Consider the following 24,288-nt stretch of genomic DNA (forward strand, 5'->3'; position numbering starts at 1 on the left):
CTGAGTATTTTGAATTTTACTGAGAAAACAGATAGGAAACGATGCAGCTTTTGTCTCAAGCACTAGCTGAACAGGATAGGAAAAGAAATGGAGAAAGAATATTTGCATGATTGAGACTTACAGAGAAGGACCGCAAAAAACCCAGAATTTATTTGTAAAAAAATTGCGTATTTATTCTTACATGTTTCAGCTTCAGTTACCTTCAAAATATTTTCCATTTGATGCAATACAGCTATTGAGACAATTTTTTCCACTGCTCAAAACAGTTTTTGAACTCGTCCATTTTGATGCCTTTGAGTGCTTCTGTCACTTTTTGTTTCACCTCTCCAGATCAGCAAAATGTTTCCCTTTGAGGATTTTTTTCATTGGGGAAACACAAAAAAAGTCACTTGGGATGAGATCATGTGAATAGGGGAGGTGAGGCATGGGGCTCATGCCATTTATTGGTCAAAAACTGCCGAAAACTCAGCATGATATAGACAGGTGTGCATGCAAATCGCCCATCATAAAATGGGCAAACATGTTGAAAGAGTCTCAAAAAAATTCACTGAAGCTGAATGCAGCCTCTCACAACAACATCAGCTGGGACACTGACACAGATAGGTTCCTAGAACACTCACCTAGCGGGGAAGTCTGTACTAGAAGGGGCCTGCCCTCCAGGAGATAATTCCAGTTTTTTTTAATCCTCTCTTGTATTCTGCAACTTTATTTTCCATGCAAAATATGTTATTAAAGTCTCCCAAAGGAAGGAAAAATAATTTATACACTGGCTACTGTATAAAGTCTGTGAAGCTGTAGTGTTTACTCTCCTGTTAGTAGGTTAAAAGAAGTGAAGAGGTGAAGAATCAAACTCTAGTAAGTAACACTGTGGCAGCAGGAATATTGTGGTTTAATGAGGGACTTTTGAAGTCCAGAGCTATATAGGGGAAAGTGGTTCTATTCATAAGAGTTAGTCATAGTTTTTCTTGGTAACTAAATATCACCACGACATTAGTTTCAGTATTTCCACTGATGGACATTTACAAAAAAAATAAAAACAGTCAAGAAATTATTTTGTCACCACACTTCGTAAACTTACATGTCCTCAGTTTTTCAATTCAAGCTTTGGTGTGAAAGCATGTGGAATTCTAACAGCTATACTAGATGATTCTCACTGCCTAAGAAAACACTTAGAAAATATTTTTTTTAATAAAAACTTTGACGAGCATATAGGATTGAATGTTGATAAGTAAATAATGAAATGACCTCTACACATTTATTCCCACTCGTCAAGTATATTTAAGCCATTTTTTAAAAAATTTAAGATGTATATGAGATGTTTTAATTTTAGTTGAGCTGAATGGTTAATATTTTATAAAACTTTTTAAAACAAACTATTTTGTTTTATTTTTGAAAAACGTATAATGCCATTAACTTTTGATAATGACAAATTTTATAGAAAACATATTAAATAACACTGTATCTAACAAAAGTGTTAGCAATATAAATAAAAATTTTAGTTTTTTTCTTTATAGTTCAAGATAATTCAGGAGATTAGTCTGATCTCTTTTCCAAGATTTGTTTTAAGGGCTGGAGTTGCATCATTGCGAGTTAGTCTCAGTGAGCTCCGCTGTCACCGGCGCGGCCGGGAGAAGGGTCTGCCTGCAGCGTCCTGTCTTGGATTCCCAACGTGATATGGAGGCAATGGCTTTTTTAGTTATTAGTGAAAAGATAAATATGGAAAATTCTGTAAGTTAATGGACTTCGTGCTAAATTCCATATACAATAAAATTTAATTGGCAAAAAATTAAGAAGGCTTCGATCAGTTTTCACTCAGCTTTTTGTTTATGTGACATAAAGAGTCCATTAATCATGTGAAATGAGCCTACACAGCAGACACCTTGGTAGTGTTTTGGTCAGGTAGGTATTCTGTATTTTCCTAAATTTCAGAATTTTTTTACTTGCCTTATAACCATTTCCCTAAGTAGGCTTTAACATGTCCTAGTTAGAGCATGAAGAAAGTGGGTGAGAGTCTCAAGTGAATCTCCAAAGAGATCATCCAGTGGAGACCTGGATGTGAATGACACAGAGACATTTGTAAGAATCCATTGCAATGTTCATTCCTGAACTTTCCCTTGGGACTGATAGTAGAGATGAGAGGGTCTGATATTTCCTAATCTATTATTGCAAACAAAGCCAAGAGTGAACTAACAAATGAAATCTTAGTTTTCATGACAATTGCAAGGAGGAAAATCTATGTAAACTGAATTTGTCATGGTGCAGCTAAATGATAACGGTGAGCAAGTTGGTTCAAATCAGTGCCATTGACCACAAAAGTGATTGAAATACATTTATAATAAAGTTTTGCATGTGTTTTGGTGGCCAGGTTCTTGGCTCCATGCTGAAGTGTCAGATGAAACAAGTGTGAATGAAAACAAACCTGTCCTCTGCCATGGAAGAATATTGAAAAAAATCTCAATTTTCTTCCTGCTGTTAGCGCAGGCGTTCCTGGCTCTAACCTTATCAGTTAATAGTTATGTTTAGAAAATGGCAAAGGAATGCTTTGCTAAATGAAATAATCAGGCTGGTTTCTTTCGTGTGACTTGTTACCACACAGAATGATGGTGGTTTTGTACAATTTAGTGCTATGGTAGTGAATTCTCCCAGACTGGTTTACGGTTGGTCGCACTGCTTTCTTTTCTGCCACTCCTCTCACATCAGTAAGACAAACGTGGAACCATTGCTACAGCACAGAAAAATGTCACTTTGCTGCTTCAACCTGCCATTTCATAAATAAAGGAAAGGAAATTATCCATTTGCATTTTGAAATTATTTTTATTTCTGTCTTGTATTCTGGGTGTGAAATTAACTGAAATCAGAAAATACGCGGTCACTCATAATGTGTTATATTTTTAATAAAATAAAATAATGTGATTATATAGCAGACTATAATTGTAATTTGTTGACAAGTGACAAAAATTGCCTAAATTTCTGTCAAATAATTACAACAGCTCTCAAATGAGCAAACTAGGAAAAAGCCATATGTTTGAATACTAGATAAAATGTTATATTATGTATCTGTTTTTTGATATTCCCCAAAAATTCAGAGTAGGGAAGAAATAGAAGTTATTTTGAAATCATGCAAAACAGGCTTATAAGATAAAACAAAATAATATACTTTTATATTTTATTTTATATAAAAAGGACTTTCATCTGGGTAATCTAATAAATTCAAGACAGACATTCATAAGGAAAACTAACCAATCTCTCTGAGTTGAATAAAAATTAGAGCTTTGGAAACAATTGTCTGCACTTTCCACAACATTTCACTCTGCTTTGTGATGTGTAATGTAATTTGTGATAAAACACACTTTCAACTAAAATACTTATAAGTGTAAGAATATCCACCTTAATTTTGTTTGTATAAATGTTGTATCTTTGCTTTTATTTCTATATACTCAGGAATGTATATAGTTGATGTTACTCATAAACATAATAAAGTATAATTATGGATCTTATTTCAACATCTGAAAATGCCTGTAGTTTGTCCTTTCAGAATACAGTTTTGTAGGTAGAAAAATAGTTTTGCTTGCCATCCTTTTGTCTTTTGACATTTCTTATTGTAGATGAGATATTTTCCCATGGTAAATAACTTTTTGCCAATCTTGCCAAATTTTTTTATTGATTTACAATAGTAATAGTAATAGTAATTACCTACTCTTTTTGTTCCAAACTGACTTTTAAAAAAATCAGGTGCCTATACTTGTATATAAGGATTTCTGGTACTAAGATTAGTCAGTCAAATGCAACCTTATAATGTGACATAACCAGTAAGATGCAACTCTATTACATGGCCTAGATATTTATGGTTCAAGACTGGCTACTCACACCAGACATCTATTTTTGTGTTGGCTCTTGTCATTTTTTTTATTTCACCATCTAAGGAAAAATAGTCAGGTATTTTCTACTGAAAAAATTCTTGTGGCAAGCTGGTTGCTAATTGTTTCTTTGCAGTGATACCCATCCCTTTCTCTCCCACCATGCCTAATCTCTGACAACCACTGAGCTGTTCTCCATTTCTATAATGTTTTCATTCAAGATTGTTATAGAAGTTGAACGATATAGTTTGAAACTTTTTCAAGTTGACATTTTTTCACTTAGTATTTTGTATATAATTAGATCCATTTAATTTTTTGTCCAGTGTGTCAATCTCTTTTGATTAATGTGTTTACACCAATTGCAGTTAACGTAATTACTTATATATTAGGTCTTAAATCTCCCACTTTGTTTTTTTGTGTTCTGGTTTTACTCTTTGTTTCTTTTTCTTTTCCTACCCTCCTGTATGTTATTTAAACATTTTTATAATTATATATTTATTTATTTACAGTTTTTATGAATGTTTTCTATTTGTATAGGTTTTTTTTTTAGTGATTGTTCTATTATGTATACATAGCTTATCAAAGTCTCCTGGTGCCAGCATTTTAACAGTTTGAATGAAATATGTCAACTTTATCTTTCTTTAAGACTCTACACTTTCTTTCATTTGTAATATGGTTTTCTTAAATATTTCCTCTATAGTCACTGGGAAGCATGCCAGACAATGCTCATTTTTGTTTCAACTGTCAAACGTAATGTAGAAAACTCAAGAGGAAAGAAAAATCTATGATTTTTACCCATATTCGTGCTTTTTCCATCATTATTTCTTCCTTTTGATTAGAGACATCCCTTTAGTCAATTGTTTTAGTGCGGGCCTGCTGGTGAAAATTAGTTTTCCTTCATCTGAGGTTGTTTTTATTTCCCCTTCATTCTCGAAGCATAACTTCACTGGATATGGTATGCAGAGTTAACAGTTTTGTTCAGCACTAGGAAAATGTTGTGCTGTTTCTTTCTGAAACCATGGTTTCTGATGAAAAATTGCTGTTATACAAATTGTTCTTCCCTTTTGATAAGATGCCATTTTCTTATACTGCTTCAGTACCGCTAGATGGCTGTGAAAATGCCACAGTTCGATTTGGCTTCCTTGAGTGGAAAGGAAAAAGAGAAGGGAACATCTAGAAGTTTTCTGTCTTTTAGAAAGTAGGTGTCCCTTTCCTAGTCCTTTAGTTAGAGAAAATTAGGCTTTTTTTGAAATGTCTTTTTTGCTCATTTCTTGTAGCATTTCTGGATCCTCAGCTCTTCCAGCATTCAGTCCAGAACATGAGCCAAAGAAAGCCTAGAATAGGAGTCCCAAAGACATAGACATTTTCCCTATGTCTTTTAGTTTCCTTATGTTTGTTAGGCATAACTTTATAATCATATATGTGATTATAAATATAAATAAATGATTACATACATAACGATTATACATTTATATATAATACCCAAAGTTTTAAAGCCATACTTAGACCAATCTAGAGATTTTCACTTTTAGTTTTTTATTTCCATGATTAAACTTTGTATTTCTGTTTCTTTTTATACTAATCTGTTCTTTTTTTGACTTTGGCCAAATTTTGTTCTAACGTTTTTGTTAGTTTTAAAAAAATGGATATACTTTCTTCTTTATCTCTTGGTAGGTGCCAAATATGCTCATTATAAAGACATTTTTATGCTGCTCTGTTTTCATTTCATCTGGAGGAAATTCATCTTAGAGTTGCTTTTCTGGCAGTCATCCTTACATGTTTCTTTTCTTCTTATGTTTGGCAATTTTAATATTCAACTCATTATGAGTGCGAATCCCATCCCTCACCACTTGTGCTCACCTTTCCTTATTAATGTTCTTGAGTTTTTCTCCATTCAATTCCACAGACTTTTAATCTAGAATCAGATCTTAGTTTGGATCTCAGGTCTCCTATTCCATGGTGACTTTAGAAATAGAGCAGGTGTAGTGACTGAGCCCACGGTGCCTTATTCCAAGTTGTCTCCTCTTTCCTGTCTTCCTGGATTCAGAGATCAGTGCCTTTTCTCAGTATAGATAATGGAGCCCTGCTTCTAGTTTCAGTCAGCAGCACTGCCTTCTGTCCCTTCCTTCTCAAGAGGTTAATCTCTTTACTCAGGAAAAGAGGCCCCAGCTGTCTCTGCCTGCTTCTACAGCTAAAGTCTTTCAGGCCAATGATTTTTTACCTGATTATTGCATTTTGCTCTTTTATGTTTATGATCTAATAAGATAGTTGCCTAAACTTTGACTTTGGTTGTATCACTTTAGTCATCTCTTTCTATATTTAATCTGTCATTATTATTGCCTTTGAGCAGACAAATCTTCAAAGCATAAACTTATGACACTCATTTTATTGGAAGTACTCCAGTTTCCTCTAAACTGACTTTTCCCCTCACATTCCAAAATAACTGCCTAAAATAAAGATTCAAATGGCTTTCTGTTATCTAAATTCATCAAAAGTCTGTATCTTTTGTTTTATGCTAAGAAACTAGCTCATCGCTTACAAAGGCATTCAGTATATGGATCAGCACTCTTCTGCAGCCAATATTCTGAATAAAAAATAGTTATTGTCTGAGGCTGATACTGATAAAATAATATATTATATTTGACTTTATCACTATTTATTTTTAAGTTCTCCTATGATATACGAGGTCTGTCCAGAAGGCATCCAGCCATGTAATATGAAAAATAGAGACATTTATTGAAGAAGATACAAGATACAAGAAACATTGTACACAGGACAATGATGCCTCAGTTCCCTTCAAAGTAGATGCTTTGGGACCTCCCACAGTTCTCCTAATCATCAGCTACCTGGTCGTACTTTCCTGAATTTCATCAACAGTCTGAAATCTCTTCCCTTTCAGAGGTGATTTTAGTTTTGGGAAAACCAGAAGTTGCAGGGCACCAAATCTAGGCGGTAGGAGGGCTGAATCACCTGGGTGACTTGATGTTTTGCCAAAAAATGTTGCATGAGACGTGATGTGTAGTGGGTGCGTTGTCGTGATGAAGCTGCTAATCACCAGTTGCCCATAGCTGCAGTCTTCTGAATCACCTGAATAGTTTTTGTGGAGGAATGTGCAAGCTTAATGCCAAATTTGACGCAGATTCGTTGCTCTACTTGCTCAGGCATTTTGAATGTGATGGCCACATTGTACATATGCTCACTCAATGGTGTCTACCACCCCCACTGACTACAGTGAAGTCATCATTGCTCATAGATGTGCATTCCAGTCTACTCTCCTTGGCTGCCAGGTTACATTGATGTCGTGCAAACTTCTCATTATATTAACAATGGCTGGACTTTCCAGGTGGACATCATATATTGTTCTTGATCTAGGTATCTTCCCACTATCTAAAAATCAATGCAATATATATATATATTTACCCACTCATTTATTGATGGGCACTTAGGTTGCTTCCAGCACTTGGCTATTGTAAATTGTGCCGCTATGAACATTGGGGTGCATAGGTTCTTTTGAATTGGTGTTTTGGGATTCTTAAGGGTATAATCCCAGAAATTGTACTTGGAATTGCTGGGTCAAAAGGCAGGTCCATTTTTAGCTTTTTGAGGAAATTCCATACTGTTTACCACAGTGGCTGCACCAGTCTGCATTCCCACCAACAGTGTACTAGGGTTCCCTTTTCCTCCCAACCTTGCCAGCGCTTGTTTGTTGACATAGTTACTTTCCAATTTCTCCTGATATTCAGTGGCTTTTGAATTTCATAGACTTTAATATCTGGCTCACAAAAGGGGAAAACGAAAAAAGTAAAGAAAGGGGGAAAAAGGCACTAAGTCTTCAAATCCTCCAGAAGTCACTTCAGCCTGAGGTTGAGGAACTTGTAACCATGGGGGGAGGTGTAACAGCAATCGCTGCTCTTCTGTATGTCTACACATCTGAGATCAGAAGCAGCAATCAGTGATCAGAGCACAGATCTCTCCTATTTAGAAGACAGCCTCCTCTTTACTTGCCCTGATGCCCACAAACTGTGTGCAAATGTCTGTACTATGTGCCTGGCTGCCTGCCATGGGGTTGGGGAGTGGGGGAAGGGTAAATTGACTAAAATTAATCAAAATTTACCCTCCAAGTCTTCCCCTGGAAGTTGCAATTCTTCAGTAGTCTCCAGAGTTCCAAAATAGTTACACCAACACATTTTTCCAATACAATTATTGTCTAGATATACGTATTCCTGGTGCTTCCTGGTCCACTATCTTTCCAGCGTCACACCTCTATTGAGATTTGTCTGATGTTTTCCTCATGAGTAGATTGAGGTTATGGGTTTTTGGGAGGCAGATCACTGAGATAAAGTGCCATCTTCATCACATTGCATCAAGAGTTCATATGATTAACACAATTTCTGACTGTTGGTGTTGACCTTGATCATCTGGCTGAGGTAATGCTTGCCAGGTTTCTCCACTGCAAAGTATTCATATCCACCCTCCCCCTTTTCAAACTGTATTCTTTAAAAGGAATTCACTGTGATGTCAGATAGGTACTAGACTTATTAGGGCACTCATTTTGTAAGTTACATAAATGTCTAATTACTGTGTTATAACCTAAAACTAATATAAATGTATGTAATCTGTAATTGAACAATCTAAATAAATAAATAAATAGAAATTTACTATGTGCATCCCATACTTAAGGAGTAAGGAGTTAAGCTCTCATTTTTTCATTCCTAAAAATAAGTTTAGGATGAAATGAGGAAGGCAGAGATAGGAAAAACCCTGAAGTTCATGAATATTAAGAGACTTGTCTATGGTCATAACTAAAAATTAAAAGAATCATATTAGGAATTATATATGCACTCTAGTCACTTCTTCAAGACACAAATTTCTCAGCCAGCTACAGCCAAGACTCTCTAGGCTTTCCGTAGTTTTCTATCACTTTATATTTTGTCTACTTCTCGGTTTCTGTAGTTCTCTGTTGTAGTCCAGAAACTTTGCTTTTTTCTTTGATCATAGTCTTGTCCTTCTCTTTTAGACTATATTTTTAATGCACTTTTTTAAATCACAACTAGTTTTCCTATAATCTGATGAAATTGCATTGATATTTTAAAAATATTCAGACAATTGTGTTCACAGTTTATGTGCATCCACATAACATTCCCAGTTTAATAATAATCTATTAAAGTAAATGGAAATGTACTTACATCAGTGGATCTCAAAAAATCCTTGGTCTATTCTTGGCTTGCTTTGAACTTTTGTCTGAGTTGTTTTAACTTGAGTTAGTCCTAGTCCTTTCATGAATTTTAATGTCTCAAAAGCATTCTAACTAATCAATACTCAAACCTTTCCAGACCATTTCTATCTCCATCTCTGTCTTCAGTGGTGACAATATTCTTTGAAACATTATGCTTAGTTGACTTTTGCATTTGTCTCACAATGTGAGGAATTTCTTCTCTCAAACCAAATAGGTCACAATACATATATTACTACATGGGTCCCATTTGCTATTTACTTAAAAGATGATAGCAAAAAGCTTCACACTACTAGACAGAACTGTTCAATTCAGTATATTAACAGCTGCTTGATAATGAGCCAGGCACTTCTAGTGATTACATTGAACAACTGTGATTGCTGTCCTCAACCAATAGTTTCCTTTCTGCCTTCCTTCCCCCATATAAGAAAAGTAAAATTCATTGTCAGGTTCTATAAATTTTTAAAATCTAGTAACAAAGATAATAACATTAGAATAAACAATAGTTACACTATTCATTCTAGTTGCTTGGCTATTTTGGCTTCCAAATCTTTTTCATCTATATGGTATGTCTTCATGTCAATAAATACAGATCTATATCTTTAAGCAGATAGTCTTCAATGAACTCATTCAGTTTTTGGATCAGTCTCTTGTCATCATGACTAACCTAAGAGTCAGAAAAGGGAAATTTGGTCAAGAAGCCTAGAGGCTGAATCCTTCCAAACCAAGTGAGGAGATAGGAAAGAAGCCCAGCCTGGAATGCCCTCCCATCAGGAAAAGGAGTATGTAAGCACCTCTTTCTCCTCTCTCCCCTTCCTCATAACTTTTTTGCACAGGCTACGTAGAAGTTGCCCTAGCACTATCATAAGAAATATTTCTGACAAAGTAATTTATTCTTTCCAGTGGTATATAGAAAAAGAGTTCTGACTCTCTTAGGGTGGAGTTATTGTGCTGAATGAAAAAGGAAGTTTGTTCTGCATAATGGCAAACTTGAGGAAATTTGACAGAGGCTACAGTCCGAAGACAATGGCAACAAAATCTACAAGAAGACGACGTTGTTTGTGCCTTAGCACTCTCAGGTTGACAATACCAATAGTTGTTCTAAGAGTCATTTTCCTGGTCTCCTTTCTAGACGGCTAGAAGGCAGTCAATTTGGAATTTCAGGCACGATTTTTTTTTTTACTGTCTTTTTAAAAAGCTTCGGAAGAAGATTATCTCAGAAGGAAACCAACTGTTTCTTCTCCCCTTTCCTTCTCAGCCATTAGACTAAGCCACAAAAGTTATAGAAGCATAGGTAATTATTAAATCTGTGTTGTTGAAAATATTAATGATATCACAAGAAAGAATATCACCTTTCTAATAAATTACACCTACTTCTCTTGCAGAAATAGATGACAAGAGGGTGACCAACACACAAGCAGAAGTAAGTTTTCTTATAATTTGTATAAATAGGAGTTCAAATCGATCAAAAACACTATTTGATTTTTTGTGATATAAAATATGGTATCAACATAATTGTGATGTAAAAAGTGTTTAGTTTGCTCTTCATGACTGAACATACAGTAAAATTTGCCATTAAATCTCTGCTTTTAGGGTACCTTAATTCTCTAACAATGAAATCTAACCCTTGGGAAAAGTTCTAAAATAATCCATTGCTTTCAATGGTAAAATATGGTATTGATAATTTCAATTTAGTTGGTATGTGACCACCACTGGCTGAGGACAGCCAACGCTGGGATTCTGGAGCAAAAGACAGGGGGCAGGCACCATTCAAAGGGCTCTGCTGTGTGGAAGCAAGAGCAGATCATGAAGCCAGAGTCTCCAAATACACTTGTAGGAGTTCAGATAGAGAATAGGAACCAGGGGAAGCTAGGGGAGCTGATGATATAGAATAAATAGATTACAAGGAAGTGAGGAAACTTGCATCCAGAAATGGAACAAACATTTAGTAAGTTGCAATCCAACATAGTAAATTTCCATTATTGCATAAATAGGCATATAGTAAATATGCACAAAAATGCAGAAAGAACAAAATATAAAATACTAGAAATTTAATGATATTGTGGGTGTGAAAATGTTTTAGAAACTAAACCTTCACATAAATATAGTTTTTATTACTTCAGTTTTATTACTGTTACATAACAGTTTTTCTAAAGTTAATTTCCTACTTAATATTTGAATATCTGTACAAATAAAATATATAAGAAATCCTGAAAGCAATTGCTTTTCAAAATCAACCAGATCTGACTGAGTATAGTAGAGGTAAAGCAGAAATACCAAGCGTCCATGTGTTTACACTAATGTAGGGTCACCCTGCATGCACCTGTGCATAATGGACTGGTACCAAAACAGTATATTCTGGAGAAATTTGCTTGTACCATTTGTTTGGTTGATATAAATTTGCAATTGTTTTATTATATTTTCTTTTTACTTTTTAAAAATAATACTAGTATTTACTTAAGATTCACTGATTTACTAGATAAACTATTATGTTAAAACATCATTATTCCTCAATCCTGTTTTACTTCATTTTCAATGGTTTAGTATATTTTTATGTTCTATATTTCTATTCAAATATATCTTGCAGTGACAAAATAGAATTTATTAAATTAAATTTATTGACACACGTAATTTTATAAACCAATTATTTTCCTTTTTAATCGAGTGTTTTTACATCAGATAAAGACCAACATCTTGATGATACTTTGAGGACAATTAAGCTTTAGTATGAACCAGGAAAGATGTCTCAATATCCATGTACAACTTTGTGAAATAGTTTCTAGGGATTTTTTTTGACTGTGTACATTATATTCTTTCTAATATACATGACAAGTCTAGAATAATTTCCCAAAAGTATCTTGTAGCTATTTTATGCTTGAACTTTTCAAAGCAAAAGTAATTGCCCAGATACTAAAACTCCTACCTTTGACATATTGAAATAAAAATTGACACTAATGAAAGGGAGTATTTGACAAAATCTGATTTGAGTATAGACTACACATATATTATAATAATAAATAATATACACAACATAGGTATAAACTAGGCAGGTCCAGTTATATGCAGATTTTCTTGAATAAATACAGAAGGCCTTTTCTATCTGTGGGTTTTACATACACAGATTCAGCCAACTGCAGATTGAAAACAGTATTTTCTCATTCCCAATCTCAGTTTCCCAACTTCAGATTCGCCACTGTGGTTTGAAAATACTTTTTTCCTTAAGTGGTTGATTGAATCTGCTCATGTGAAGGACTGTCTGTAGTCAAGTTTTGGGGGAATCAAGTCAACTGGCTGGGGCTTCAATGTTCATAACGCCTGCATTGTTCAAGGGTCATCTGAGAGAAAGAAATTCTGATCCAGTGTGCTTCGGTAAGAGTGTTAAACAGCAGTTTTGCTAGAAAAAGATTTCTCTTTTGAACATAGAAAAATATTAACATTGCAATTCTAAGTAAATGAAGATGTTAGATTGAACCTATCAATTACAGGGGATTATAGATTGGTATTACTGACCAAGGACCCTCATTATTCCACCAGAACCATTTGACAATCCTATGAACAGGATAATTATCTCATGGGCACAGCTTTTGGAGTATACTTTGTCTTGTCACTTATGCTTTCTTTTTAAATGGAAAGGATTAGTATCTGTTTTTTTCTCTTTCTTTTAAAAATGAAATAGTGTTATTAGATGAGAAAATAAAAAAGCAATTTTAATACTGCAATGGATAAAGAATTCTGTGATAAAATATACTCCATAGCTTCATATATTTTTAACACTGTATTACCAGTGAGCATATATAATTTCTCATTGGTTTGAGTTCTATTTCAGGAGGGGGACATCAGAAAGCTTTTTGAAATACAGGGCAGTGTTTATTTCCCTCAGATGACTGAAGACATTGTTTTTTTATGGAAATATAAGACTTTTACTTTTTCTTCTTGTCCACAGTCACAGAACGCATCCCCTAAGCAAAGGAAGCAGAGCGTGTACACACCACCCGCCATGAAAGGTACTGTTCAGGTACTGTTCTGGGGTGTCGTGAGTGTTAAGTTCATAGCTGGCAGGCTGCCTGTTCTCAAGGACCATATGCTTGATAATAACTTAGATCTAGTTTCAGTGCTACAGCTTAGTAATGTGAACTTTAATAAGATACTCTATTTAAAACTTGGTTTCATCAAGAGTAAAATAGGTGGTTGAAGAAGGAGGAATAACTAGATTCAGATATTCCAAATGACAAAGGCTTTTTTTTAACTCTTCCTTCCATGTTTTCTTTGAAGATATTTTTCCAGAATCCCTAATTACTCTTGCCAATATGGGCAGATGATTGTGACTAGTTTCTTGGCTTCAACAAAGTAGAATTTTGGGCAGATTTCACGTAAAGCATTGCCTCCTTGCCTTGTGTTGGGAGCAGCTCTCAGAAACCCAAACATCCATTAGCTGTACGTATAACAGCTGTTGGAATGACAACTAAGAATGCTAACTCAGACTCTGGCATTACCTCAGAATTTCCCCCTCAAATTGGAACTGCTGAAAGAACATCTGAGTGCATCAGAAATTTGACCAACATCAATTCCAGGAAAGGCTTCTTTTATTTCTCACACCCAAGCGTGCCTGACATAAGGCAGAGTGTGTCTAGTCCAGTAGCTCCTGCGCCAGCCTGGCACTGAGGCCGTTGGCCCGGTGGTTCATTGTGCAGTCATCCCGCTCGGTTTCAGCTGCAGGGGAGGCCAGCTGAGTGTCTTCCTCTGGAGTCTGGAGAGATGTCTAAATTGAGAGTGCAAATTTCCACTCTGTATTCTCTCTAGATTTGGGGCCTTTTCAGGGAGGTGGGATATAAATGGACACATTAAGAGCTACTTTCAGTAAACTTCCGTCCTGGGCAGCCATAAAACATGCTTGCTTATTCATAGAACTGCAGTGAATAACCTAATCATCAGCATTGTAGTTTATGCCAGGGTAATTATTGAAACTATCAGGCATTCTTCTCCGAAGATAAAGGCATCATTTTGAACCTATTTTCCCTATTGTAAGTCACCATATACTTTCAAGACATATCAGTTTTGGCATAAATGGGCAACAATAAAAGATGTATGTTCACTCATTTAATGATTTCCTCTGTTCTATTTTGGTTAGCTTAACTAAATAAAGTAATACTGTTCTCATGTTCTCAGAGAATAAACGTATTATTTTTAAAAGGAAATCTTAAAACTAAGGCCCCAGGGGCTCATGGTTTTCATTATATTTAGTTCTCAAATATAATAAGAATGTGGGATCTTAACATTTAGGGAATTTAGTCATATTGCACATTTTTACATATAATCTTACTACTGACTATCAGGGTGTTATTACAAGCCACTTAGATTCTCATTTATAACCAGTAAGTACTTAGGTAAGTCTCCTGCTTCTGATAAAAGAAAAGAGAAATCTAAATTAACATGTTCTATTCAGTCTACCTGTCCCTAAGAACTAGAAATAAATATTTCAAGACAAAATTAAGCAATGGTAACATATGGTACATTGTGAGCATGTTACGAAGTTTCAATCATAAGGAAGATTAACAAAGGGAATGTTATTGAGATGCTAAATACAACAATACAGTTTCTCTGAAATGTATAATTCTTCAGATTGCATTGGAACATGCAATTGTTGAGTGTAAAAAACATTTGCTGGGCGAGCAAAGTAGCAACAGATATGGCTAACAGTTTTGGAAAAAAATCACTGACAAAAAAGGCCAGCTAGAGCTTCATGAAGGACTCAGAGAGTGACTGCTTTAACAAAATAAAAACAAAGTAGCAGGACTCCTTTATTCTCCTCTCTTATTAGGCTACGAAAAGTTACTGGGTACAGATGCCAAAGTGGCAGGAGAAGAGAGATGCTACATCCCAACTAGCCATTTCAAGTAACACTAGTCAGGCTAGTCTCCTGTCTCTTGAGATTCATTTATTTTTCCCCTCTCTCTCTTGCTATGGTACTAATGACTCCACCAGGTTTCAGGAAACAGACATGTCTAGGTTATCTCTTACAATGTGAGTTTTATATGAAAGTACGGGGGAAGAAATAGAGCAGAGGAAACCATTTTAATAGGCACACTGTCCGGACTTACACGCCAATGACTCAAATTTCTATCTGCGGTCCTCATCTTATCTCCTGAACATCAGAGACCCATTTCGAACTAGCTACCAAAATTCTTCATTCACTGTTATTAGGTTTGTGAAAATTAATATGTCTAAAACCAAACTCTTTGGCTTTTTGTGTTTGTTTTTTCCCATTTCTGTACATTGTATTCAGCTGTTGAGAAAAAAACCTTTGTGAAATCTTTGCCATCTCTTCCTTATCCAGCCTCCTACCTACACTTGTTAGCTGTAATTTCAAAATGCAGTCTTTACCTGACTACTTTTTATATTTTCCACTGCTACTGCTTTGTGCAAACCTCCGTTCTTTCCTGCCTGGGCTTCTGGAGTAGCCTTCTTACTGGTCTCTCAGATTTTGCTCTTGCCCCTCTACAATCTCCACATAGAAGCCAGAGTAATTTCTCTAACGCACAAATGTGATCATGCCATTCCCTTGATTAAAATCCTCAGTGGCTTCCTGTTACATTCAGAATAAAATGACAACTTCAGCCATGGCTTCTACGCCTGAAGGAGTTGCATTTGGCTCTTTCTTTGATCTCATCTTTTTTCACTCTGCCCTTTGTTCATTGACGTCCAACATTATGGACTTTTGTTGTTGTTGTTGTTGTTGTTGTTAAACATGCTGAACCGACTTGTATTTCCAGGCATTTATACTTTCCATTTTTTCTTTCTGGAATGCTCTTTACCCAGTGCCCTTAGATGTGGCTCCATTCATGTTACCTGACAGGCTTTTTTTCCCTGGTAATTGCTCCTTCTACCATTACTATCTATGTCCTTACACACTGCCTTATTTTTTTCCATAACACTCAATAAAATGTACCTAGAATGAGGTGTCTCTGACACACCCATAGTAGGGGCTTAATAAATACTTGTTGAATAAATAAACTGTAATGAAGTGAGGACTTCAGCCACATTGTCATCTGATCAGAAGCGGGTATCTCTCCTGAGCTTTGTCCTACTAATTGTCATACCTGTGACTTTGCTTCTGTTTCTCTTTACTTCTCTCCCTTACCTGATTCTCCCTTAATGTTTGGATTCCTACTTATCCATATGTTTTTGTTTTTCAGGTATACTTTTTACCACTTCCCTCTCCTCTGGCCAAAGATAAAATCTGATTTGGTAAATTAGTTACTATCCAAAATGATGCAACATTGGGCTTGATTCTTAAGAAAGGTCATCGCAGACCACTGGAACAGTTACGGTGTTGTCTTTGGCTAGCGTCTATTTCCTGAATCAATTAGTTCATGGCCAAAGTGGCAGCATCAAATGACAGAAACATGGAAATGTGAATAGAAACATCTAAATATGGCTTCCCTTTTCCAGGTTGTCTCATGGCTTGTGTAGCACATTTACTCCTAGAAAGAAATAGCAGGTTTAATGCTCAGTCTGGCTTCTTATTCATAAATTTGTAGGCACTCAAAGTTGTCAGGGAGCTTAAAGTTTGACTAATGCAACTATCCAGTGACGACTGAATACTTTCACTGCATTTAACCTCAGGGTATTAAATTGGCTATGTTCTCTCAAAAATTCTAATATATTAGGCCTGGGGTGGAGCCAGATAATCAAACATTTAAAGCGATTCTGCAGCAACTAATCTAAAGATTGACCAGACTCATATCTATCCAATCACCTACCAAACATGTCTTTCATGAGTTGTAGGTAGATATCTCATGGACACAAAACAGATCATAAGATCAAACTTAACATGTTCAAAGTTTACCTTTTGATCTTCTCCACAACAATCTGATTTGTCCTTGAAGTTTCCTTTTCTCAGGAAGTGGAATTTTCATCTTCCTAGGTATATTCCCAGGTTCTGGGAACCTCCAGTGACCCACTCCAAGGTCTTGTATATTGCATCTCATTAGTATCTTTCCTCTTCTTTTATCTCCAGGGCCACCACCAAATTTCAAGTCACAATCAACTCTTTGCCAGGATGTCATTTCTTACTCTCCACCCTAGTCCTTCTCTTTTTGCTTCCCATTCATTTTCTACACTGAAGCCAAAATGAACTTTTTTAATTGTATTTTTTCCACTATAATTTATCTCCCCCTACCCTCTTCCACCTCCCCCCCAGCCACCTCCCCCGAGCAATCCCCACACTGTTGTCTGTGTCCATGAATCCTTTCTCCCTTTTTTTCCTATTTGGTCAAGCAAACTTTTAACACACAAAAAAAGTTTATGCTGCTTTCCAGTTAAAACGTTCCATAGCTTCATATTGCCATTAGATAAAAATTTGTTCCAGAGTGAAGTTTTTAAAGCTTACTGACTACCCCCTACCCTCTCACACCCACTAGGTCACAGCTATTTTGGCTTTTTGTCCTAAGCTGAGTCATTTGGTGGGTACACCAAACACTGCTGATTCAGGGAAGAACTTGCACGTTTCCCCCTTCACCTAGAATGTTTTCCCTTGTCTACTTCTTGTCATCGTTCTTCATTTGACTCACTCCTTCTGATTATTCAAGCCCTGTCTTTAAAATCAGTGTCCAAAAGGTGCTTTCCCTAACTCTCCATTCTAAATTCCCTGTAGCTACACTTCTCTACTGATAGTTACAAATTCCCTATAGTTATTTCATTGCAAATAACCACAATTTCCAATTTTTTATGTAGTGTCTGTCTCTCTGGCTAGACCAGAAGTGATCTATTTGAATGATGTATGTGGCAGTAGTGACAATGTCTATTTTGTCCACTATCACATTTGCAGGACTGAACATGATGTTTGGGACATTACTGCAAATACACTTTTAAGTAAGTTTTAAAAATATACTCAACATTCCTGTTGATGAATGAATCATTTCTTTAGGAAACCCACTTTCTCTCTAATCTGTTTGTTAGAAAGATCTTTTCTCTCTCAAGTTCCCTAGAAATTTGTATTCATGGACCTTTGTTCTATATCATGTTATTATTTGTGGCACATTTTAAAGTGAGAACTATATAAGTATTTCAAGACATCTATCAAATTGTTGCCTTATCTTTAATTTTCTTTTTTCTAGGTTAATTATCCAAAAGTCAGTTACACTTGCCATTTATTCTCTCATTTCATTCTTGATCTTCTAATAAGCCTGACTTTGCCTGCGTCATTCTAGAAGTGTATCATTCAAAGTTAACCTAATATTTAAGGTGTGGTCTGACCAGACCAGAGTGTAGACTTCAATTAGGCTTGTCACCTTCTTCATCCCAGATAATTTAATTCTATTTATGCAACCAAAAACCTTATTATCTTTTCCTGGTAGTCATATACAATGGTGACAAATGATAGCTTAGTGTAAATTTGAAACTTTCAAGCCTTTTTCATGCATTGTTATTAAACAATATTATTCACCAGACATTTTCCCTTTTAAAATTATGTCCTTTACCAAAAAAGCAATTTTTTTTCCTCCTGTTAGAGTGAGGCTTGTCACATGAATATGTCATATTTCATATCATGTTTCTATCATCCCTTCTATTTTTTATTATCTCAACTGTGTGTCATCTATGGACAAGATAACTTATCTTTGGTATTTTTCATCCACATCTGTAATAAACTTAACAAACAGAAAAAGGCAAAGAGAGGGTCCTAAAGCACACATCTCCCTCTGATTGATATTGACTGCCCTCTAAATGTTACCAGTTAACCAGTTATCAAACAGAACTTCTTACACAGAGTCCATCCTTTGAAACCAGATGATATTATGAACACTCTTGTTAGATACATTGTTGTATTTCAGATATCTTGTGCTGACCACATTTGTCATCTATACAGATGAGTCATAAATTTATAATGTATATTATGTATAAAATGACAAAAGTTGAAGTTTGCAGAGAAAACAGACTTGCTTCTCCATTACTCATTTTTCCATTATAGTGCTTTATAATTATGTAAGTAGACAGTTCTGAAGATTATCAGAAAAGTGATAGCTGACTAAGGAGTGCCCATGTGCATTTCTCTGGTGTTTATATGGTGGTCATCTCTGTAATTTACAGAACAGCCAATTAAATTATTGTTGGATAGCTTGAATCATGTTTTCAGAAAAGCCAAATAGGTTTCATTCTTGGGACAGGAAACGACTGACTCATTTCCACCCCCATTTCATGTTTATGTGTGTTTTACTGGAATGCAATTGCCTTCAAATTGAGGAGAGCAGAGCAAGTGCTATTGACTTAAAAGAAAATCTGAACATAAAACAGCTGACTGAAAAATGACTTTGTATGGCAGGTCCTCTTTGTATTACATTACCATTCTTAATGCATACCAGGCCTTTTTGTTTTCTTTTTTTTTTTTTTTGCTCTTCTGAAAAACATTTTCTTCCTCTCATTCTTCGTAATTGCTTTAATGCAGTATTCAGCTCCATTAGTGTCCAGACGTTGTTCTTTGAATGTTTGTGACATGGTAACTCATACATTTTTTTTCAAGATGGTTGTGATCTTGATATTTTATCTTCATTTAACCTCTTTCCATAATAAAGCAGCAGATGCCAAGAAGGAATCACCCAGGGAGCAAAAAGAGTCAAACTGACCCAGTAAGTGGTTGACAGTGGCAAGGATGTGACCTGTGATAGTAACTGAAGGATAATCTTCAAATCAGGGAAGGTTGTTGATCATAACAATTTCATCAGACCCAACATAAAAGGACATGGACTTTGGGGGCAAGTGATCAGTGTTCAAACTTCAGGACCGCCACTTACTAACTGTTCTGCTTTAGCAAGTCAGCGAGTTTAACCTGTCTCTGCTGTCACCAGTGGAAAGGAGATAATAGCCAACACCTAGGATTGCTGTAGGGACAAAATGAAACAACATATGTAAAGAGAATACTTAGAACGGGCATGCGTTATGTGAGAAATAATTCAAATAACTTATTTGAACCCTGGATTGAGTTATGCACACCCCTCCTCCATTTCCACTGAGCCTGGCACAATGGAGGAAGGAGCCTGGGGAAGAGATCAAGGAGGGATGATGAAAGGACTTGGAAGAGAATGAAATACCTGATGGAGCTGTGCTCTCCTCCCAGGGGGAATGGAGAAGTCAGGTTTAAAGGTGCCTGGCCCTAATAAGCATGCGGATTACCAAGCCTGGCAACATTCGCTCCACTTTTTATTTGCACTAGTCTCAGGTGCGTTTGTGGATTTAATTTTTTTACCTTTCACTTCCCTTTAAACAAAATCTGGCTTTTGTTTCAATTCACCTAGATTCTCTCCTCAAACAGTATCTCTTACTTTCCCGCTAAGTAAGCTCTCTCAAAGAGGTGTTGAAATTTAAATTAATCAATCTTGTATTGCAAGGGGAAAAAAGTGCTTAAGAACAAAGTGATGGTTAATGATGAATATGGGGTTGCTAAAGATTATGCAATAAATATTTCTAGCCAGAGGGGTGAGCAGGAAATCACATCATAAAAATTCAGCCTGTAATTAATGTAGGTAGGTTGATGGTAATTATATTGCATTGTGTCTATTTCACTCTTCCTGATTTCAAGCCTCCTACAATTGTGACAAAAAATATTTAAAAGGAATAGACCAGCCTGATCTCATCACTCTCTGTATGCTGAAAATCAAGGGCAGGGGGAGAAGGTAGCAAGATTTTTTATCTTTTCATCAGGCCATCTTCTTCACACTGCATCTCTCTCTCTCTTTTTTTTTTTTTTTTTTTTTTTGAGAAAGGGTAAGGGAGAAAAGGGTGAGGAGAGAAACAGCAATCAATACTCAATGTTATATTTTGTCGCTCCTCGCACGCCCCCAGCCGGAGACCTGGCCCATAACCCCACACTGCGTTCTTTTTTTAAACATTTCTGTCCCTCTGTGGGTGTTCTCTAGGTATTCATCACATTTGCTTTTCTAAATCATGGCTATTTTTGTTTGTTTGTTTGTGTTGGCTAAGTTTATTTGCTGTGTAGGGTGGGGCTTATTTATGCAAATGGAGACACATTTTCACAAATTTCTAGATAACAAGGAACATTCTAAACATATATACAATCTTGTGTATTTTTAAAAAACACAAAAATTTGCTTCTATTTTCAGATCCACTTCCTTCAATTCTGTTTAATTTCTTCCATTAAGTTTTATGTTCATTTTCCCCCTATCTTTGAATGCAGAAGTAGGGTCAGCTTTGGGACCTGATCTGAGAATATACTTTCTTGAATGTCAGTAAGATGTCCTTTTACTCTGAGATCAGCACTGAGAGTGAAGCAAGAGAAAAATGACAGCAAGTATGAATGGACTTCATATTTTATGTAGTATTCATGGATTATTAGGCTAAAAGGTCTAAAGGTGAATTAAGTTGCAAATTTGAAACTTGGGACAAAAAGCTTAATCGCATGTAGTGCCACTTACATTTTGAAAAGGAGACCACTATTTGTTAATATAGTTCCATTTATGCATCTATATATATTTACCTATTACAAAATTAATCTTTCAAATTTGCATCACTCTGTATAAATAATACACAGTTTTTAAAATTGCTTTCTACTGACCTGGCTGGGTGGCCCAGTTCATTGAGCGTTGTCCTGTGCATCAAAATGTGAGTTCAATCCCCAGACAGGGCATATACCTAGATCCCTGGTTTGATTCCTGGTTAGGACATGTAGGAGATGCAACCAATCAATGTTTTTCTCTCATATTGATATTTTTTTCTCTTTCTCCCTCCTTCTTTTATCTCTGAAATCAATGAACATATCTTCAGGTGAGGATCAAAAACAATTACTTTCTATTTTAGAAGCAGGGAGAGAGATGAACTAGATTTGGTCTAAACAGTGTTTTGAGGTCTTTCCCAGATATACAAATAATAAAATTCAATTGTCTAAGCACTAATAACATACTGCCACAAGTTACATATGAACCTCCACTGTATGTCAAGTGCTACATTAAAGTGGTATAGTTGCAGAGATGTAGAATGAAGTCCCTGCCTTCTGGGAGACCCATCTAGAAGCAATGCACAAGCAGACAAGTAGAGCTGACCATAAATCCTTGAATAAGGACTTGACAGAGTTATCAGGGGATGTGAGGAGACATGTTAGCCCTAGGGCAAGGGAGGGTGAAACCCCTTTCAAATCTCAGAAGGAACAGTCGTGTTTACACATGTGTCTGCAGAGTGCAATAAACCAAGTCATGGAAAAATGTAATATATGGCTCACTATTTTCAATCCTCCTGCTCATAATAACTTGCAAAACATTTAAGCTGACACCATAATGTAGACAGTTAAATCCTGAGTGAATCATCACAAGGACTTTTGCTGCTGTGCAAAGTCTAAATAGGTCTCACTAATGGACTATGTAGACATCACTTTTTGAAACATTTAGAAATCCTTGTGTATTTGATTACATTTTAAAAGTTCTGGTTTACAGCTTTGTCTTTACTCTTAATAATACTACTTTTTAAAACAGCTCAAGTTATACTTTTTAAAAATAAACTTTATAAAATTCAAGAGGAGGGAAGGCTCCTAAACTCATTTTATGAGGCCAACATTATCTTAATTCCAAAATAAAAAAAAAAGCACTACAAAGAAAGAAAATTATAGGCCAATATCACTGATGAACATAGATGCAAAAATCCTCAACAAAATATTAGCAAATTGAATACAGCAATGCATCATACACCATGATCAAGTGAGATTTATCCTGGGAATGCAAGGATGGTACAACATTCACAAGTCAATAAATGTGATTCACCACATAAACAAAATGAAGGATAGAAACCACATGATTTGTATCAATAGATGCAGAAAAAGATTTTTATAAAATCCAGCACTCACTTATGATAAAAAGTCTCAGCCAAGTGGGAATAGAGGAGACATACCTAAATATAATAAAGGCAACATATGACAAACCCACTGCCAGCATCATACTTAACAGGCAAAAACTACAAGTATTCCCCTTAAGATTGGAAACAAGACTGGGGTGTCTACTTTCATCTCTCTTATTCAACCTAGCCACAACAAGAAGAAGAAATAAAAGACATCCAGATTGGGAAGGAAGAAGTAAAACTGTCTTTATTTGCAGATGACATGATACTGTATGTAGAGAACCCCAAAGATTCCACCAAGAAACTACTACAACTGATAAATGAATTCAGCAAAGTAACAGGACACAAAATTAAAATTCAGAAATCAGTTGCAATTTCATATGCCAATAATGAACTAACAGAAAAAGAAATTAAGAAAACAATCCCCTTCACAATTGCTACAAAAAGAATAAAATACCTATGAATAAATCTAACCAAGGGTATAAAAGACCTGTACCCAAAAAATTATAAGACACTGAAGAAAGAAATTGAAGAAGATACAAATAAGGGGAAACACATACCATATTCATGGATAGGATGAATTAACAGCTTTATAATGTCCATACTACCCAAAGCAATCTATAGATTCTATGCAATTCCTATCAAGATTCCAATGACATATTTTACAGAAATAGAACAAATATTTCAAAAATTTATATGGAACCACAAAGGGCCCTGCAAAGCAACAGTGATCCTGATAAGGAACAGAGATGAAGGAATCATGCTACCTAACATCACACTATACTACAAGGCCATAGTAATCAAAACAGCCTGGTACTGACATAAAAACAGACACATAGTCAATGGAACAGAATAGAGAGTCCAGAAATAGACCTATACCTTTATAGTTAATTAATGTCTGACAGAGGGAGCAAACACATACAGTGTGCTAAAGATAGTTTATTCAGTGAAGAAGTGTTAGGAAAATTGGACAGATACATGCAGAAAAATTAAACTAGACCACCTTCTTACACCACACACAAGAATAAATCCAAAATGGATCAAATACTTTAATGTTAGACCTGAAAATACAAAAATCTTAGAAGAAAACATAGGCAGCAAAATCTCAGACATTGCTTGTAGAAATTTTTTATCGGATATATCTCTCCAGGCAAGGGAAACGAACAAACAAAATAAATAAATAAACATGACTTCATCAAACTAAAAAGTTATTGCACAGCAAAAGAGATCATCAACAAAATAAAAAGACAACCCACAGAATGGGAGAACATATTCGCCAATACATCTGATAAGGAGTTAATGTCCAAAAATTAAAGAACTTTCAAAGTTCAACACCAAAACAACAGACAACCCAATTAAAAAGTA

General features: G+C 35.6%; 1 protein-coding gene across 2 annotated transcripts in view; it reads left to right on the forward strand.

The window, feature by feature from the left end:
• PPP1R1C (protein phosphatase 1 regulatory inhibitor subunit 1C) overlaps positions 1–24,288 on the forward strand; it is a 122,186-nt gene that overhangs the window by 54,693 nt on the left and 43,205 nt on the right. For both annotated transcript variants that reach the window (XM_054562698.1, XM_054562699.1), the window contains exons 3-4: positions 10,476–10,513; positions 13,034–13,094. In XM_054562698.1, the coding sequence (XP_054418673.1) occupies positions 10,476–10,513; positions 13,034–13,094 (99 nt within the window). The remainder of the gene's footprint in view (positions 1–10,475; positions 10,514–13,033; positions 13,095–24,288) is intronic.

The sequence above is a fragment of the Pteronotus mesoamericanus genome, unplaced genomic scaffold (genome assembly GCF_021234165.1).
Source record: "Pteronotus mesoamericanus isolate MK-2021 breed Mesoamerican mustached bat unplaced genomic scaffold, CSHL_Meso_final scaffold_651, whole genome shotgun sequence".
Taxonomy (NCBI): Eukaryota; Metazoa; Chordata; class Mammalia; order Chiroptera; family Mormoopidae; genus Pteronotus; species Pteronotus mesoamericanus.